Consider the following 20,686-nt stretch of genomic DNA (forward strand, 5'->3'; position numbering starts at 1 on the left):
TCTTGGAATTCTGTGGCCTGAGTAAAGGAGAGGTTGGAATAAATAATTTCTAAGGTTCCTTTCTGATTGTAGTTCCTAAAATTTCCTGTTGTCTGGACCGAGAGCAAGTACCCACTGAACATAACAGCAGCACTATGTTCACAACTCAGTGTCCTGCACACCGCAGGTGCTCCTGTATTAGTTAAAAATATACCCAACCCTAACCTTGACCCTGACTCTAATCCTAATCCCGTGCATACCAGCTGATGATTACTGAGAGCTGATTCCATGCCAAGTACTTTACAGCCATTCTTTCACTGAAGCCTCATGCCAATGTCCATCTCACTGATGCCCAGAGAGGTCATGGGGCACCCTCAACTGTCACCCTGACAATGCCTGCTCCTGAGGCAAAATGCAGAGTAATAAGGGAAGGAAGTGGCTACTAAAGGTAAAGCTGCTCTGCTGGAGAAGGGGCGGGGCAGGCAGGCTGAGGAAAGGTCATCATACTGCCTTCACGGCTGGCAAAAGTAGCTGCGATGTGAGGGCTGAGGCTTGAGGCTGACAGCTCTTCCCACAGGCTTCAGTTGGGGTGAAGAGCCCACGACAAAGTCCAGGCCCCATCTAACCCAGGAGGAGTGATTTGGAAGGTGCTCAAGCTGCATCTAGATTGGAAGCTCTTTGAAGGAAGAGACAGTGTCCTCTCAGCTCTGGGTCCCCCTGGAGCCAGCCAGCATCTGACATAGGGGAGATGCTCAGGAAATGTTTATCGATATCATCAAATTAACTCCCATAAGTGTACCCATCACCTCTGGCTGTGGTGTCAGTGTTATTATCCCTGCTTGACAGTAACTCTTTATTGAGTGCCCACTATATGCCAGACAATGTGCTAGAGCCTTGCCCTTGTGCCGGTCACAGCTGGCTCAGTAAGATGGATGATGAACACTCAGGATTTGATCTTCAGAGGGGTCATGGTGGCTCTGTGACATGCTCCAGGGAGACCTCACCTGGTCTGGGAGTTCAGGTAAGCAGAGTCCTGAAGGACGGGGGGGAGTTACCTGGGTGAAGTGACAGTGTTAAAGAGTATTCCAGGCAGAAGGAATGGCAGGAAAAAGTGTGGTCTCTTGGATAAACAGAGAGAAAGCGAGGGTGGGTGGCCCTGAGTGAGGCTGGAGACTTGAGCAGGAGCCAGAGAATGTTAGTCATTTTGAGATATTGGAACCTTGTCTTGGGGCTAGAAGGAAGTGCTGGAGGGTCTGTGGAGTGGCAGAATGGAGAATGACCTCAAGGGGGTCAAGTGGAGCTCTCAGGAGAGATGATGAAGGTCTGAATAGGGCGGTGGCAGAGAGGATGCAGGAAACATTGCCTAGCACATGGAGGTGCTCAGTAGATATTTGTTGAATGGCAAACTAAAGAACATATTTAAGAGGTAAAATCACTGGGGCTAAGTGACCAATTGCTCCTGGGGGACAGAGTAAGGGAAGATTAGGCTTCCCTAGGTGGACAGGCATGACGTTTACTGAGGGAGCCATCATGGAGGGAGAGTGGGCTGCAGGGAAGAGGGTGGATTCAGTGCAGGTAAGTCTGTGGACAACCCATACAGGTGTCAGGGAGGCTGGATGCAGGAATTTGAGGCTCAGAGATTCCGATTTCAATTTGAATGTTGATGGTAATTAAAGGCTTAAAAGTGAGTTGGCCCAAATGTAGCCCTCAGTGACAAAACATAGGTTTTGCAGGGAGGTAGCATGACACAGGGGCCCTCAGAGAGGAAGACGGGGGCTCCAGTGTGAGCCCTGTCCCTGGGAAACACATCTGGATTCCACGGTCTCAACTTCCTTCTCTATGACACATACAAGGAGAGCTGACCGGGCAGGGTCATTGGTGATACAGAATTCTACCACTCAGGGCTGGACAGGGATTCCCCCCATTTTCTAGGCCCAGGTGAGCTCAGAAATCAGACCCCCATTTCCAGGCACAAAGAGACTGCCTTTTTCAGGACACACCCTCTGGGCTCTAACAAGATCATGAACAAAGCAACCTGTGATGGTTTTTGGGTGGTTGGTTCCACCTTGAGTAGAGAGCACACACCCTAATCCCTTCTCAGAGACAAAATCTGTAAGGACCTGATAACCTTGCCCTAGTGGAGGAGAAACCACATTCATTCATTTGTTAATGCATTCATCATTGACTTTGAAAAGATGTTTTCCCACCTAATTCTCAAGACCTAATACTCCTAGATAAAGAGCCCACGTGGAGACTCCCCAGTTAGTTCTTTCCCCCTTCCAGAAGCTCTGGTGCTTTTTTACTGCTTCTGTATTCCTTTCTGTCTAATAAAACCCCATCTTACCATTGATCTGTGGTCCGTGGGCTCATTCTTTGAATCCCCGAGACCAAGGACCTACTGAGGAAGAAATCCCGGTATCATGGGACATCCAAGGAGACGGGGATCACAGAGAGCCTCACCTGGCACCTGATAGCAGAGAGCATGCCAGTGCTGCTTCTGCTCCATCTCCTTCCTTTCCAAATATTAACATCTTCCTAATTTTAGTGTTCAGCTGATGGGTCGTATGCACCTATGTGCCTGCAAGTTGCATGAGTCTTATTTACAACCATCTCATGAGGTAAGTGCTAGTGTTCCACTGTGAAGGGGAGAGACTGAGGCACAGAGGGGTGAAGTCCCTTGCCCGTGGTCCTCTGCTAGGACAGTGGAGCTGAGATGTGGTGACTGGCTTTCCTGGCCCCGAGACCTGGCTCTTTCGTGTTCTGCTGTGCCCACTTAGTTCCTCGTCTCCTCCGAGTGACTTCAGTAGGTCACAGCCCACGTACTCAAAACTGGCTTTCGTTCTCCTCTCAGTTTGGTGGTGAGGGAAAGGGCGGGTGCCTGGGTACCTGCAGGCTTCAAGCCATGGCAGATCTCGGTGTAAAACCTCCGGTCATAGCTGTCGCAGTAGTGCCAGTTCTCCCCGTCGTACTGCAGCCCGTCTGAGAAGGTGTACCTGCCCTGCACGGCAAGGAGCACACGCGCGTCAGGGAGCTGAAGCTTTTCTGCCGAGAAGGTTGGATATCAAGAAAAGAGGCAGCTTTCTCATTGCTACAGAAAAGCAGTGGTAATTGTCACAATTATTACGGCTGTGACGATGAGAGAGAGAGGCCATAAAGCACAGACCTCTGCCTGCTACTCACGATAGGTTAACTTACTGTGTGAATGTGGGCAGATGCCCTGCGCACTCCGGCCTTTCATTTCCTCATTTGTTTAGTTAGGACAATGAGGGCATATATTTAATAGGACCGACTGAAAACTAGGTAACTAGAGCATGTAAAGCATGTGGCATCCGTCTGTGATGCTTAATTTTGTGTATCAGCTTGACTGGGCTAAGGATGCTCAGAGAGCTGGTAAAATATTTCTGGGTGTGTTTGTGAGGGTATTTCTGGAAGAGATTAGTGTTTGAATTAGTAGACTGAGGAAAGAAGATCTACCCTCACCAATGCGAGTGGGCATCATGAGGGCTTCATTAGAACAGGAAAGGTGGAGGTTCAGTGGGAAGATGGGTGGATTAAAAAAAAAGCTGGAGGAAGAGCCAGTCCTTCTAATTGAGCTCCTGCCCTTCTGCTGCCCTTGGACATCAGCACTCCAGGTTTTTGGGCCTTTGGATTCTGGGACTTTACATCCTTGACTTCCTTGGCTCTCAGGCCTTCAGGTTTGGACTTGAACTACAGATGGTCTTCCTGGGCCTCCAGCTTGCACAGAGCGGATTGTGGGACTTCTCAGCCTCAGGAATTTTGTGAGCCAATCCCTCAAAATAGATTCTTTCTATATGTCTATATATATATATATATCCTACCAAGTCTATTTCTCTGAAGAACTCTAATACACTGACCTGTAGAAAGTACTTGATAAATGTTACTATTTTTTTGTTATGATCATAGCTAGAAAGGTTAGAGCCATCAGCTGCAGTTCTTTGTCCAAACACATACATTCCTCTTTTGTTGTCTTGGTGCTAACGCAAGCCTGCATCTGCAGGATGCAGAAACTGCATTGGCTTGGGCATCAGGAAACTTGGTGGAAATTCCAACAATACTATTAATTCACTGTGTGACCTTGGGTAAGTCACATCCCTTTCCTGGGGCTTAGATTCTCCAAATTATAAAACAAGGAGTGTTTCTTAACCTTTTAAGGTCATGGGTCAGGCCCCAATACACCTATAGTGAAATTGATGAAAGCTATAAATCATTTTCCCAAAAAAAAACATTGTCCCATATCCACAGAAAGTTTTGTATATAAATCAAGAAGTTTCACTAGCCTTCTATTCATGTCACAGATCCCAGATTAAAAATGCTTGGATCGGATGATTTATAATGCCAGTAGCAGCAGTGATGGCAGTAATACTAAGAGTAATAATTTAGTGCCCACTGTGTGCCAGGAACTTAGTAAAGTGCTAATATATAATGCCCCATATTGACTCTCACAACTGTCCTAGGAGGTGCCTTGCACTATTTTGATAGGCTGAAAAATGGTCCCCCAAAGATGTCTCTGTCTGCTGGAACCTGTGAATATGCTACCTTACGTGGCAAGCGGGACTTTGCAGAAGCAATTCAATTTAGGATTTTGAAGTGGGGAGATTATCCTGGATTATCTGGGTGTACCCACTGCAATCACAGGGACCTCATGAGACAGAGGTAGGAAGGTCAGGGTGACAGAAGACAAGATGATGGTGGAAGCACAGGGAGGGAAGACGATGTGATGAGGGAAGCAAGGTTGGACTGATGTGTGGCCACGACCCAAAGATTGAGGGCAGCTTCCAGAAACTGGAAAAAGCAAGGAAACAGATTCGGGAAGGAATGCAGTCCCACAGACCTATTTTAGACTGCTGACCTCCAGAACTGTAAGTTAATAAATATTTGGTGATTTAAGACACTAAACTTATGGTAATTTGTTACAGCAGTGATGGGTATCTAATAATAACTACTATCCCTGGTTTATAGATGAGGAACTTGAGTCTCAGAGAGGTAAAATAAATCCCAGGCCTAAGATCAGGCAGTAAGTGGCGAAACAAATTCAAACTCATCTCTGGCTTCTCCAGGGGCCTCCTAGATTCAGAGGGAGAAGATTGTAGATCCCCGGGAGACAAAGAAGTGCAGAGAAGAAGGCATGGAAGTGGGTAGGTCCCAGACAGGGAGGGCGGGGTTTTCCTGCCCGAGGACCTCTCCTCTGCAGTCCCTGGCCAGTCACCTTTACGACCAATCCTTTTTCCCAGGTGGCATCATATCGGCTCCCGCTGGGGAAGTACAGGGTTCCTTCTCCATGGAACATGCCGTCCTTCATTTCCCCAACGTATCGTGTTTCAGTAGGGAGGATGTATTCCGCTTTGCCCTCCATCCTGCAAAGACACAGGGACAGCACTGAGTCCCACGTGACAGCTGGAGGATCAGAGCTGGTGGGTGAGGGAAACCGAGCAGGAAACTTACCCTAGGCATCCTCAGACATATTCTCCCAGCAATATTCTGTTCAGCAACAAAATTTTTGTTTTGTTTCTCTCAAAAGCTCCAAGATGAGAGGGGCTGTGTTAAGGCCAGGGTGGGTAGAGTTTGTTCTGTTCATCCTCCCCCCTCATCTAGAGGCTGTCCTGGAGGTGATGCTGCCCCTGAAATACCCCTCTTGGTGAGCCCAGAGAGGGTAGGGATGAGCTTAAAGCCACACAGTAAAAACTGTAAGGTACAGACTAGGGGCCAGGTCCCCGGCACCTGGTTCTGCGTCTTCCCTGTCCCCCACAGCCTTCTCACCCCTGCTTATTATGCCACAAGTGGAATATTAGGGAAAATATGACATTTAGAGACAGGAGATAAGGGTTTGAATCTTGCTTCACCATTTATCACCTTGGTGACTTTCCCAATCCTGTGTGTCTCCCTCCCTTCCTTTCAACAAGTATTACTATGTGCCAGGTCTGAGAGTCTGGTCTGTTGGATACAACACAGATACAATGGGGATGGTGGCAGATTCTGTCCCTGTCCACAGGAGGCTCACAGTCTAGTAGGGTACCCGACTAAGCGATCAGACAATGTGTGGTCAGTGCCATGCAGGAGGAAGACAGTCCCACATAGCAGCACAGGGAAGGACCCAGCGGATCAGTTTCTTAGGGTGAAGTGGCTGAGATTAATGTTGAGAGCAGCCCAGATAAAGTATGATTTTCCTAGTAAAGAGCCTGAAAGAGAACCAGTGCTGAAGAAATATGCTTTAGTTCATTCCTTCATTCCTTCTCATTCCTCCCCAGGAGCTGACGCATCTTTGTAGGCCTTTGCCAGGACCTCTGTGGGATGCGCAGCGCTTTCTGCCCTGTATTGAACTGTATGTCTCATCTCCCACAGTCAATCAAAGCTTCTTTAGAGGAAGACCTTGGTACCCTCCACTTCTAGGACCACATTTTCTTCTTCAGCAGGTGCTCCCTAAACATCTTCTGAGTAAGGAATGGAGGAAACAGAAAGGCCAGTGAGCAAATGGAATGGATGACAGCAGGTGCCACTGGGGCAGCTAGAGAGCATTGTGGTTAAGACACGGCTTCCGAGCCATCCAGACCTGGAACCCAGGCTGGCGCCACCTCACAGTGTCTGTGTGTGTGCAGGCTTCTTCATTCTTTAAGCCTGAGATTCTCATGTGTAAAATGGGGATAATAATATTCTCCCCAAAGTTCAGATTAACTGAATGAGATAATGGATGTGAAACTAGGGCAGATTACCCTGCCCAGAGTAAGACCTCAAAAACTATTTTGTTTTTACTCTACTGCAAGACTTCTGGGAGGAGAGAGAATTCCTCTTCACCTTCCCTCCTCTACTCAGCTGAAGATCTCTTCTATCATTTCTAAGCACTATCTCCACATTAAAGTTCCACCCACTTCTCTGAGATCAGAGCCCACCCCTTTTCTTACTGTGAACTGGATGGACATCACTGTTCTGAGCTCACACAAATACCTCCAACTCACCCCGAACTGAACTCATCCTCTCCTCCCCTGAAGCAGTACCTCCTAAGAGCCCTCCAATTCAATGAATGGTATCAGAATCTTCTGGTTCAAAAACTGGTGCTGGGCACTGCGCTGGGGCTATAAGCAGTCTCTGGATGGGTCTGTAGCCAATTAGCTGCCACGTCCTGGCAGTGAAACCCCCAAACCTCTCCTGCTTTTTTCCCTTCCCTGCAGCTCAACCGCCTCTGCTTGGGCTCAGGGTCCTGAGACAATTGTCCCAGTAACCTGGGACAATTACAATGGGCTCTGATCTGAGTTCCTCATACTCACTCTGCCTTCCTCCTCCCTTCTTTCTCTCCCTCCTTTCCTCTTCCCCTCTCTCCTGTCCTCTCTGCCTCTTTCCCTTCTATTTTTTTTTTTTTTACCTTTTTTTTTTTTGTAGAGACAGAGTCTCACTTTATGGCCCTCGGTAGAATGCCGTGGCATCACACAGCTCACAGCAACCTCCAGCTCCTGGGCTTAAGCGATTCTCTTGCCTCAGCCTCCTGAGTAGCTGGGACTACAGGCGCCTGCCACAACGCCCGGCCATTTTTTGGTTGCAGTTTGGCCGGGGCTGGGTTTGAACCCACCACCCTCGGCATATGGGGCCAGCACCCTACTCACTGAGCCACAGGCGCTGCCCATCCCTTCTATTTTTTAAAAAACTCATTCAAGATGAAAAGTCTTCATGCTGAATTCAATGCAAGTCAAAAGTGAAGACTTCAATCCATAATGAGAATATGACACTACATCGCAAATATCATCATCCATTCTCTTATTAATTCAGCCCACAATTACTGTGTTCCTACCATACACACACACACTATGAGGAGAGATGCAAAGACCTAAAAGTTTCCATTTCCTAATGGTCAGCCCTACCAAGGATCAGTGGCTTCTCTACCACTAGAATTGTGCAGGGTATAGAAATCCATTTGCCAGAGCACAGACCACCAGTCCAGGCTCCCCTCTCAGCTCCTCGAGGCTCACCCCACCTTCCAGCCCAACTGCCTGCCTGCTCTTCCCCATACATGTCCTCTGGGCTATTGCTCTTGCTGTTTCTTCTGCCTGAAAACATTCTTCACCTGGAATCTCTATCCACTTAAATCCCACCCAGTCTTTAGGGCCCATTTCAAATATTACCTCCTCCAGGAAGCCTTTGAGGACCTAACTGAATGTGTCCTCTGTAGGGGCCCAGCAGCAGGGCTCTATAGGAGAAAGCATCCAAGCTTTAGGGCAGTGGTTCTCAACCTGTAGGTTGCGACTCACAGGAACTGTATTAAAGGGTCGTAGCATTAGGAGGGTTGAGAACCATTGCTTTAGGGTCTGATAGGCCAGGCTTGTAACCCCTGTTCTGCCAAATGCTAACTAGGTGACTTTTGGCAAGTTATGCGATTACTCTGGGCCTTATTTTTCCTATATGTAAAATGGGATGATGATGTCTCATAAAGTCCCTGAGAGGAGGAAAAGACGCAGGCAAAATCACCTAGAGCACAGTGGTTGCTACATAAATGTTCCTGGTCTCCCTTCCTCTTCTGTGTTTGTAGGTTTCCGCTGGTACTTACCTCGTGGGGGCTTTGCAGTGGGTTTATCTAGAACTCAACTGTGCAGCTATTTCAGAGAAACCAAGCTCTTGAGGTCAGATAGATCCTACATTAGCTTTTTATTTTTTTATATTCACACATAGTACAGAAAAATCCGGTCTCTTTTAACTTAAAAAAAAAAAAAGTTTTATTGAAGACATAATTGACAAACAAAAATTACACATTTAAAGTGTACAATTTGATAAGTTCTGACATACACCCAGAAAACCATCATCACAATCAAGATAATTAATGTATCTATTCCCCTCAAAAGTTTCTGCATGTCCCTCTGTAATCATTCCTGCTTGTACCTCCCATAATCCTCATCTCCTGGCAACCACAATTCTGCTTTCTGTCACCACACATTAGCTTGCATTTTCTAGACTTTATAGAAGTGAAATCATACAGTGTGTGCTTTTTTTTTTGGTCTGGATTCTTTCATTCAACATAATTCTTTTTAGATCCATTCATGTTGTGCTGTGTGTATAGGTAGTTCACTCCTTTTATTGAGGAGCACTTTCCAATGGATGGATAAGCCATAGTGTGGCATTCATTGATGGACAGTTGGATTGTTTCTATAATAGTTTTTGGTTATTACAAATAAAGCTGTTATGAGTACTCACATATGTATCTTTGTGTACTCATTTCCAGGGTAAATATCTGCTTAACTTTTTCTTTTTCTTGTACTTTTGTTTGTTTGTTTTCGAGACAGGGTCTCTCTTTGTTGCCTGGGCAAATACAGTGGTATTATCTCAAACTCCTGGGCTCAAGTGATCCTCCCACCTCAGCCTCTTGAGTAGCTTGGACTACAGGTATGCAGCACCATGCCCAGCTAATTTTTAAATTTTTTGTAGAGATGCTTAGGGTCTCACTATCACCCAGGCTGATCTCAATATCCTAGTCTCAAGTGATTCTCCCACCTCAGCTTCCCAAAGTGCTAGGATTACAGGAGTGAGGCACCATACCTGCTGTTTAACTTTTTAATTTTTTTTTTTGAGACAGAGCACTCTGGGTAGAGTGCCGTGGCATCACAGCTCACAGCAACCTCCAACTCCTGGGCTCAAGCGAGTCTCCTGCCTCCACCTCCCAAGTAGCTGGGACTACAGGACCGGCCACAAAGCCCAGCTATTTTTTGGTTGCAGCTGTCAATGCTGTTTGGTGGGCCCAGGCTGGATTCAAAACTCGCCAGCTCAGGTGTAGTGGCTGACGCCTTAGCCACTTGAGCCACAGGCGCCTGTTTAACGTTTTAAAAAACTTCAAACTTTTCCAAAGTAGCTATACTATTTTACATTCCCACTAGCAGTGAAGGGTCTACATCAACTTTTTTTTTATTTATTTTTTTATTTTTTGGGTCTACATCAACTTTTAAAACCAAATGTTAAATATCAACTTTTTACTGTATAGAGAAGATACTCTATTCAAACTCTAAAAGGAAAATAGTTCCTCCCCCCCCCAAAAAAAATTTAGTGTCTAAACACAAGTAAATAACATCCACGTATGCTACATTATGTATTCCTTGGAACATGTATTCGGAACACTTCTGTCAGATGCACATTATTTCCCCAGCCCTAACTGGATGTGTCCTCTGTAGGGACACAGCAGCTCCATTTTACAGATGAGGAAACTGAGTCATGGAGGGTTAATTAAGTGTAAAAGAATTAAGTGGTGGACTTGAGTTCTGGCCTGTCTCATGCTGAAGCTTTTTCTCCTCTATTATCCTGTCTCTTTCATCACATGATGAAATTTGAGAGGCAACAATTATGATTTTAGTTAACTGTTGTTAAAAAAGAAAACAATTGGCTTGGTGCCCATAGCATAGCGGTTACGGCGCCAGCCACAAACATCTAGGTTGGTGGGTTCCAACCCAGCCCAGGCCAGCTAAACAACAATGACAGCTGCAACCAAAAAATAGCCAGGTGTTGTGGCGGGCACCTATAGTTCCAGCTACTTGGGAGGCTGAGGCAAGAGAATCGTTTAAGCCCAAGAGTTTGAGGTTGCTGTGAGCTGTGATGCCACAGCACTCTACCAAGGGAGACATAGTGAGGCTCTAGCTCCAAAAAAAAAAAAAAAAAATGAAATTAAAGAAAAGAAAAAAGATAAAACCAAAATCATTAAAGAATATATAGCCAAATTATGAAAAGAAATATGACAAGCAAAACAACTGCTAACTTCCTGCTAGCTGTGGGAAATTAAGGAGCCCTATTTAGAGCTGGGGATTTTTTTTTTTTTGAGACATGAGTTCTCGCTCTGTGCCCTGGGTAGAGTACCATAGTGTCATAGCTCACAGCAACCTCAAACTCTTGGGCTCAGGAGATCCTCTTGCCTCAGACTCCTGGCCACAATGCCTGGCTATTTTTAGATATGGGGTCTCACTCTTGCTCAGGCTGGTCTCAAACTCCTGACCTCAAGTGATCTGCCTGCCCCAGCCTCCAAGAATGCTAGGATTACAGAAGTGAGCCACCATGCCCTGCCTAGATCTGGGGATCTTTATCATGTTTATAGTGGTATCAAAAAATCCCAAGTAAGAGGAATTCTAGGAAGATGGCCAACTAGTAGCAACCCTCGGCAGAGGCTCCTGAGCAGAGGAAGAAAAACTGGATGGAACTGGACTCTATGAAGTCAAAGGTGGGGAGCTGAGTCAAGAAAGAAGTTCAGCAAGCTGTAACGCCAAGGAAGAGCATTCAAGAAAACAAATTACAGATACAAAGCCTATTGACTAGAGGATGGGAGACCTCTCCCCCAAACAGGAGGCCTGCCCTGTTCGCCTCTGCGAATGAGCAGGGAACAAAAGACCTCTCATTTTACCTTGCTGGAGAGAGCTGCTAAACTTTAGATCTCTTTCTCCAGGGAGGTCCCACTTATGAATCTAGACACTACCCCACCAGGCATAAAATTGAACAGATATTTTCCCCCAAAGTCTAAACTCCCAGTCCACCCTTTCCCCCTTGCATGGTGGTCTGAAGTTCTGCAGAGCACAGAGTGTTTGGTCTTGTCCTGAGAGATCTGGGCATAGTGTGGACCGCCAACCATGAGGATGGAATCTGTGAGTAATGGGGAAGAAAGAGGGTGTGGGAAGAAAGGGACACTTGGCAGGAGGAGCAGTTCCCTGGTTATGACTATGCCCCCCCAGTGGTGGTGTTGCTTCTCGGTTTGGGGTGTGTCTGGTGGGACGGGGTGCAAGCCCCCAGATCTGACAGCATCCACAGCAGAAGAGTGGGTGCCCCGTGTGGACAGAATTCGGCACATAGGGCTGGTCCTGCTGGGCCTGTAAGCAGAGGCTTGCTAGGTGTGGACTGAGACCTGAGAGCAAAGGCATGGTCCCCTGATTCCAACAGAACCCTTGAGCATAGCTTGCTGGGTTCTCTGTGAATCAAGACCTGAGGGTTAGGGCATGGTCCCCTGTCTCCAGTGGAGCTGGTGAGCAGAGGTTTACTGGGTAAGGACTGAGACCTGCAGGCAGGGTGCAGTGCCCTGACTCTAACAGAACCTGTGAACAGAGGCTTGCCAGGCAGTGGACTGAGACTGGCAGGTGGGGGCGTGGTCCCCTGACTCCAACTGGTCTGGCAAGCAAAGGCTAGCTGGCTGTGGACTGAGACTGGTGGGCGGGGGCGTGGCCCCTGGATCCAACTGGGCCTGTGAGCAGAGAAGCGGACAACAGTGTAGACTGAGGGTGTGGTGGGCGAGAGTGTGGATCCCTGGCTCCAATTCTGCTATTGGAGACCCCTGAATCCCTATCTGTTGAGCAAGGTTTGCCTTGCCTGAGACAATTTAACTGGAACCCGTGTCTGGGGCTGTCTGCTCTGGGACATTCTGAGGTTGACCTTCAAAGTTCTGTAGTAGAAAAGAACAGAAGGGTGGGGACTGGGTGCCACAGCTGTTTGGATCTCTTCATAGTTGAGATTTAAACCTAATACTGTGGTTTCTGAGGATAGGGTAGAGGTTGGCTAATATCAAATCAGAGCTAGCTTGCGCTGTCTCACCAAGTAGGTCCTCAAGGTCTCCAGCCAAAACTCTGAAAGGGGCCTTTGTAAGGTTGTAGGAGATAAGCCACAATTACAAAGCCTAGGGCTTTGGTAAGGGGCTATCTGTACTACCTGTAACACCAATTCAATCTCACCCTACCAGTTCTAATAACCAAACAGTGGAAAACAAATATAGTGTGGACCCAACAGAAGAACTCTGGCAATACGAATAACCAGAGTAGATCAAAGTCCTCCCCCCACCCCAGAAATGATGAAGGAGATACAACTGAAGATGCTATGCATAGATAAATGGCAGCAATGTCAGAAGTCGAATTCAGAATATGGATTGCAAATTAGATAAATAGAATGGAAGAAAAGATAGAAATTGAATTCCAAAGAGTAGTTTTAAAGTTGTCTCAAGAAATTAATGAATTCAAACCCCAAGTCACCAAAGATATGAACATAATGAGAAAAGAGATAGCAGAGTTCAAGGAAACGAACTAGTTAGTTGAGGAGCTCCAAAATACAGTAGAATCCCTCAGTAATAGAGTTGACCAGGCAGAAGAAAGGATCTCTAAAACTGAAGACAAACTTTTGAATGTTCCCAAACACTCAAAGAGGCAGACAAATGGAGAACAAAAACTGATCATTCCCTGGGAGAGTTGTGAGATCACTCCAAAAGATCAAACATTCGTATATAGGAATTCCTGCAGGAGGAGAGGATGGTCCTAAAGGTACAGATGCTCTACTCCCAGAGATTTTGGAGGAGAATTTCCCAAGCATTGCAAGAGATACAGAACTTCAGATAGCAGACAGTTTCAGAACCCCAGCAAGACTCAATCCAAATAAAGCATCTCCTAGACATATTGTGATTAACTTTGCCAAAGTTAAGTCGATGGAGAAAATTCAAGCAGCCAGATGTAAGAAAAGCATCACTTACAAAGGAAGAAGTATCAGAATGACTGCAGATCTCTTAGCTGAAATGTTTCAAGCCAGAAGAAGATGGTCATTGACCTTCAATCTCCTAAAACAAAACAACTTCCAGGATCCTGTATCCAGCTAAAATGAGTTTCATTTATGATGGAGAAATCAAATACTTTAATGACATAGACATGTTGAAGAAATTTGCCATAACTAAACCAGCTCTCTAGATATTCTCAGACCCATCCTGCACAACAACCAGCTCAATGCTCTACCTCCAGAAATTTTTGAACAAAATCCAACTTCCACAGTGGTGAAAGGATTAAAAATGCCCACTGGACATCCGAAAATCATAACACCCAAAACACAACCAGGCTTATCAATTCTCTCAATTAATGTGAATGGTTTAAATTGTCCTCTAAAGAGGCACAGGCTGGCTGACTGGATACATAAACTCAGACAGGAGATCTGCTGTATACAAGAATCTCACCTTACCTTAAAGGATAAAAATAGACTCAGGGTGAAGGGATGGACTTGTATAATACAGGCAAATGGAAACCAGAAAAAAGCCAGGGTTGCAATTTTAGTAGCAGATACAATTGGCTTTAAACCAACAAAGATAAAGAAAGATAAGGAAAGTCACTCCATATTAGTCAAGGGAAACACCCAACATGAAGAGATTTAGATAATTAAAATTTATGCACCCTATCAGAATGTTCCTCAATTCATAAGGTGGTGCCTGTGGCTCAGTGAGTAGGGTGTCGACCCCATATGCCGAGGGTGGCGGGTTCAAACCCAGCCCCGGCCAAACTGCAACAAAAAAATAGCTGGGCATTGTGGTGGGTGCCTGTAGTCCCAGCTGCTTGGGAGGCTGAGGCAAGAGAATCGCGTAAGCCCAAGAGTTAGAGGTTGCTGTGAGCAGTGTGACGCCACGGCACTCTACCGAGGGCGGTACAGTGAAACTCTGTCTCTACAAAAAAAAAAAAAAAAAAGCAGACCCTAATGGATATGAACAATTTGATATCTTCTTGCACTACAATAGTTGGAGATTTTAACACCCCTTTGACATTTTGGATAGATCCTCCAAGAAGAAACTAAACAAAGAAATATTAGACTTAAACCGGACACTAGAACTAATGGACTTTACAGACCTCTACAGAACATTTCACCCTAATAAAACTGAATATACATTCTTCTCATCAGCCCATGGGTCATCCTCTAAAATAGATCATATCCTAGGGCAAAAGTCTAACCTCAGCAAATTTAAAAGTATGGAAATTATTCCTGTATCTTCTCGGACCACCATGGAATAAAAGTTGAACTCAACAGCAACAGGAATCTTCATACTTAAACAAAGTCATAGAAACTAAATAATCTTAAGCTGAATGATAGCTGGGTCAAAAACAAGATTAAGAAGGAAATCACCAAATTTTTGGAACAAAATGGTAATGAAGACACAAACTATCAAAACCTGAGGGATACTGCAAAGGCAGTCCTAAGAGGGAAATTTAAAGCATTGGAAGCCTTCATCATGAAAACAGAAAGAGAGGAAGCCAAAAACTTAATGGATCATCTCAAGCAATTGGGAAAGGAAAAAAATTCCAACCCCAAACCCAGCAGAAGAAAGGAAATAACCAAAATTAGGGCAGAATTAAATGAAATTAAAAACAAAAGACTCATTCAGAATATCAATGAAACAAAAAGTTGGTTTTTTGAAAAGACTAACAAAATTGATAAACCTTTGGTCAACCTAACCAGAAACAGAAAAGTAAAATCTCTAATATCGTCTATCAGAAACAATAAAGGAGAAATAACAACAGACACTTCAGAAATTGAAAAAAATCCTAATGATTACTACAAACATCTGTATTCCCAGAAATACGAACTGAAGGAAATGGACCAATACTTGGAAGCACGCCACCTTCCTAGACTCAACCAGAAAGAATTAGAAATCTTTAATAGATCTGTATCAGTCACTGAAATAGCATCAACAATATGAAATCTCCCAAAAAAGAAAAGTCCAGGATCAGATGGCTTCACATTGAATTCTATCAAACCTTTCAAGAGGAACTAGTACTTATATAATGTTTTCCAAAGCATAGAAAAAGAAGGAATACTTCCCAACACATTCTATGAAGCAAATATCACCCTGATACCTACGCCAGGAAAGGATCCAACAAAGAAAGAAAATTATAGACCAATATCATTAATGAATATCAATGCAAAAATATTCAATAAGATCTTAGCAAACAGAATTCAACAACACATCAAAAAAATTGTACACCGTGATCAAGTTGGTTTTATTCCAGGGTTATAGGGGTAGTTCAACATATGCAAATCTATAAATATAATACATCACATCAATAAAATAAAAAACAAAGACCATATGATTATCTCAATTGACACAGAAAAAGCCTTCGATAACATCCAGCATCCTTTCATGATCAGAACACTTAAGAAAATAGGCATAGAAGGGACATTTCTTAAACTGATAGAGGCCATCTACAGCAAACCCACAGCCAATATCATATTGAATGGTGTAAAATTGAAAACATTTCCACTCACATCAGGAATGAGACAAGGATGCCCACTGTCTCCACTGCTATTCAAAATAGTAATGGAAGTCTTAGCCACCGCAATCAGGCAAGAGAAGGTGATCAAATATAGTCAGAGGAGATCAAATTCTCACTCTTCACTGATGATCTGATCCTATACCTGGAAAATCCTAGGGACTCAACTTCAAAACTCTTAGAAGTGATCAAGGAATACAGCAGCGTCTCAGAATACAAAATCAATACTTACAAGTCAGTAGCTTTTATATAGGTCAACAATAGTCAAGCTGAAAATATAGTCAAGGACTCTATTCCTTTTACAATAGTGCCAAAGAAGATGAAATATCTGGGAATTTACCTAACAAAGGATGTGAAAGAGCTCTATAAAGAGAACTATGAAACTCAGAAAAGAAATAGTTGAAGATGTTAACAAATGGAAAAATATACCATGCTCATGGCTGGGAAGAATCAACATTGTTAAAATGTTCATACTACCAAAAGCAATCTACAGATTTAATGCAATCCCTATTAAAGCACCATTGTCATACTTTAAAGAACTTGAAAAAATAATACTTCATTTATATGGAATCAGAAAAAAACCTATTTGTATAATAGCAAACACATTACTCAGAAATAAGAATAAATCAGGAGGTATCACATTACCAGACTTCAGACTATACTATAAATCTATAGTGATGAAAACAGTATGGTACTGGCACAAAAACAGAGTGGTAGATTTATGGAACAGAATAGAGAACCAAGACTTTAGCCCAGCTACTTATCATCATTTGATCTTTGACAAGCCTATCAAAAATATTCAGTGGGGGAAAAACTTCCTATTTAACAAATGGTGCTGGGTGAACTGGCTGATGACCTGTAGAAGACTGAAACTGGACCCCCACCTCTCACCATTAACAAAAATAAATTCTCACTGGCTAAAAGATTTAAACTTAAGAAATGAAACTATAAAAGTACTAGAAGAGAGTGTAGGGAAAACACTTGAAGAAATTGGCCTGGGAGAATATTTTGTGAGGAGGATCCTCCAAGCAATTGAAGCAACACCAAAAATACATTACTGGGATCTGATCAAACTAAAAAGCTTGTGCATGGCCAAGAGCATAGTAAGTAAAGCAAACAGACAACCTTCAGAATGGGAGGAGATTTTTGCAGGTTATGCTTCCGACAAAGGTCTGATAACTGGAATCTACAGAGAACTCAAACTAATCAATAAGAAAAGAATAAATAACCCCATTTGTATGTAGGCAAGAGACTTGAACAGAAACTCCTCTGATGAAGACAGACACATGGCCTAAAAACACATGAAAAAAATGCTCATCATCATTAATCATCAGAGAAATGCAAATCAAAACCACTTTGACATATCATCTAACTCCAGTAAGATTAGCCCACATCACAAAATCCCAAAACTGCAGATGTTGCTATGGATGCGAAGAGAAGAGAACACTTCTACACTGCTGGTGGGAATGCAAGCTAATATGACCTTATTGGAAAGAAGTTTGGAGAACACTCAAGGAAGTAAAAGTAGACCCACCATTCAATCTTGCAATTCTTCTACTAAGTATATACCCAGATGATCAAAAATTATTTTACAACAAAGACATTTATACCAGAATTTTTATTGCATCCCAATTCATAATAGCCAAGACATGGAAACAGCCCAAGTGCCCATTGACCCATGAATGGATTAACAAATTGTGGTATATGTACACCACGGAATACTATGCAGCCATACAAAAAGATGGAGACCTCACATGTTTACCTGAATGGAGCTGGAACATATTCTTCTTAGTAAAGTATCTCAAGAATGGGGGAAAAAAGTATCCAATGTACTCAATACTACTATGAAATCAATATGTAATCACTTACGCACTCATATGAATGGCAAATCATAACTATAGTCCAGAAAGTAGAAGGGGAGAGGAGAGAGAGGGGAAGGGAGGGGGGATATGGGAAGGATGGAGGGTATTTGTGGGGACCTCACCTAATGTGCATGATGCAATGGTACATTTCAAAACTACTAATGAGTATAATTGTGATGAATGTGTTACTTAGTTCAATGTAAGCATTTCATATTGTGTATCGAAGCAGTACCCTGAACCCCATAAACGTACCAATGTACAAAGTTATGATTTAATAAAAAATAATACAAAAAAAAAATCCCAGGTAAGGCTGGGCACAGTGGCTCACACCTGTAATCCTAGCACTCTGGGAAGCTAAGGCGGGTAAATTGCCTGAGCTCACAGGTTGGATGCCAGCCTAAGCCAGAGTGAGACCTTGTCTTTAAAAATAGCCAGGTGCTGTGGTGGGTGTTTGAAGTACTGAGGCAAGATAATCGCTTGAGCCCGAGAGTTTGAGGTTGCTGTGAGCTATGATGCCATAGCACTCTACCAGTGGGGACAAAGTGAGACTCCATCTCAAAAAACAAACAAACAAACAAAAAAAAAACCCAAGTAAAAAACAGATTCCCAGGGATAAAGGCATGGAAATGGCTGACGCAATACATAGACCCAATGAAAATGAGCCTTTTCTTTCTTTTCCTTTTTTTTTTTTTGAGACAGTCTCACTTTGTCGCTCAGGCTAGAGTGCCATGGCATCAGCCTACCTCATGGCAACCTCAAACTCCTGGGTTCAGGTGATCCTCCTGCCTCAGCCTCTCAAATAGCTGGGACTACAGGTATATGCCATGATGTCTGGCTAATTTTTCCATTTTTAGTAGAGATGGGGTCTCGCTCTTGCTCAGGCTCGTCTCCAACTCTTTAGTTCAAATGATCTTCCTGCGTTGCCCTCCCAGCGTGCTAGGGTTACAGGCATGTGCCAGTGTGCCCAGCCGAAAGCCTTCTCTCTTTGACTCTGTGTGTTTCTCTCTCTCTCACACACATAGCTCACTGAAAATAAGTATAGGCTCTCAAATTTTTGTTCCTAAAATGCCCAGTATCCCATCTCTATCTGCCAGCATTCTATCACCTTCACTTTAGCAGAGACTTGTGGAAAGACTGAACATGTTTTGGACACAGGACCAGGTTCAGATTCTGACTTCATTACTCCTAGCTGTGTACCCATAACAGTGGGCAACTCATTTTGCTTCTCTTAAGATCTGTTCTTTTATTTGCAAAATTAGTCTGAACTACCTCACAGAATTGTGAGAGGGAGCACACACCAAGCACCTCAGCCACCGACCTACCAAGTTGGACAAGTGTCTCAAACTCTCTACATCTCACTTTTCTTACCTCTAGAGTTAAAATAATAACACCTCCCTTGCAAAGTTGATGTAAGGATTAGAGATAGCATTCTGTATATATTTCCTCCTTCTCTGGGAATCCAACACGTATCCCTGGCCAGACCATGATTCCTCCTTGCAGTGAAGTCAAAAAGCCCTGGAATTCCACCAATTCCATCCAGAGATGGATTCTACCAAAATCTTGCCCTTCATCTCTTCTCCATTTCCATGGCCCCAAGGTAGGAATGATTCATTGTTCCAACAACTAGCACTTGTTTGGCAGTCCACTTCACCTCGCTCAGCCTCAGTTTCCTAGCAATTAAAAAAACCGAGTTTACCTTCTTCATCCAGGATGGTTAGCAAGGAAGAGTAGCCACCTCTGTGTTTCTCTGCTTCTCTACCAGAGCGCTTCCTGCCAGTGGAACTGCAGTTATCTGTGTTATGTTTACTTGCTGTACAACATTTGAATGAACTCTTTGAGGGCAAGGATTGTGCCTGGAGACAAGCTCAGGGCCTGGTTCTTCATAGACACTTAACATTGTTGAACTGAATAGCTTTTACTACTGGCCCATTGCACTGATTTGTATCTATATTCCTCTATAATGATCGCTAGAGTGTGAACTTAGAGATGGAAGAGACTATGTGGAATCAGACTAGCCACAGTCCCTCTTCTCCAATCGCCATGTTTGTTTTCATAGCATGTACCATTATCTGTAATTATTTGCTGACTTATTGTTTTCATTGCTACTATCCAGTCAACTAGATTATAAACTCCATGAGAGCAAGAATCTTGAAAATTTTAATTTTTTTTTTTTTTTTTTTTAGACAGAGCCTCCAGCTGTCGCCCTGGGTAGAGTCCTGTGGCATCACAGCTCATAGCAACCTCCAACTCCTGGGCTTAAGCGATTCTCTTGCCTCAGCCTCCCAAGTAGCTGGGACTACAGGCGCCCGCCACAACGCCCAGCTATGTTTTGGTTGTAGTTGTCATTGTTGTTTGGCAGGCCTGGGCTGGATTTGAACCCCCCAGCTCTGGGGTATGTGGCTGGCGCCTTAGCCTCTCGAGCTACAGGCGCTGAGCCGAAAATTTTAATATTCTTATTCCCAAATCTAAAACTGGTAGATAGCGCGCACACACATGCACTTATGTGTGGCTCTCAGCTCTGCTGCTTATTAGATACGTGTCCTTGAACAAGTTACTTGGGTAAGTTTGTGAGCGTCTGGTACAAGGTCCTTTGCAGAAGCGAAAAGACAGGTTCTATTCTAATCAGAAATTCAAAACATAGTGAATCAAACGGGGCCCTTACCTCCCATCTACATATTCCCCGATATATTGGCTCCCAGTGTACTCCATGGTGCCTGCTTCTATTATAGATTGCAGCAGTTGAGACCCCGAGCCTCAGTGGACGCGGTCTCACTATGACAACCGGGAGGCGTGGTGGAGTCGACGCAAAGCTCCTCCCCACGG

General features: G+C 44.1%; 1 protein-coding gene across 1 annotated transcript in view; it reads right to left on the reverse strand.

Annotated features, from left to right (window-relative positions):
* The window catches only part of MORN5 (MORN repeat containing 5), a 45,085-nt gene extending 24,433 nt beyond the window's left edge, over positions 1-20,652 (reverse strand). Inside the window, exons 1-3 of the mRNA XM_053563755.1 lie at positions 20,526-20,652; positions 5,207-5,354; positions 2,866-2,977 (exon numbers count right to left, since the gene is read on the reverse strand). Of these exons, the coding sequence (XP_053419730.1) occupies positions 2,866-2,977; positions 5,207-5,354; positions 20,526-20,572 (307 nt within the window). The 5' untranslated portion in view covers positions 20,573-20,652. The remainder of the gene's footprint in view (positions 1-2,865; positions 2,978-5,206; positions 5,355-20,525) is intronic.
* Between the last annotated feature and the right edge of the window lie 34 nt (positions 20,653-20,686).

Source organism: Nycticebus coucang, chromosome 2 (assembly GCF_027406575.1).
Source record: "Nycticebus coucang isolate mNycCou1 chromosome 2, mNycCou1.pri, whole genome shotgun sequence".
NCBI classification, from domain to species: Eukaryota; Metazoa; Chordata; class Mammalia; order Primates; family Lorisidae; genus Nycticebus; species Nycticebus coucang.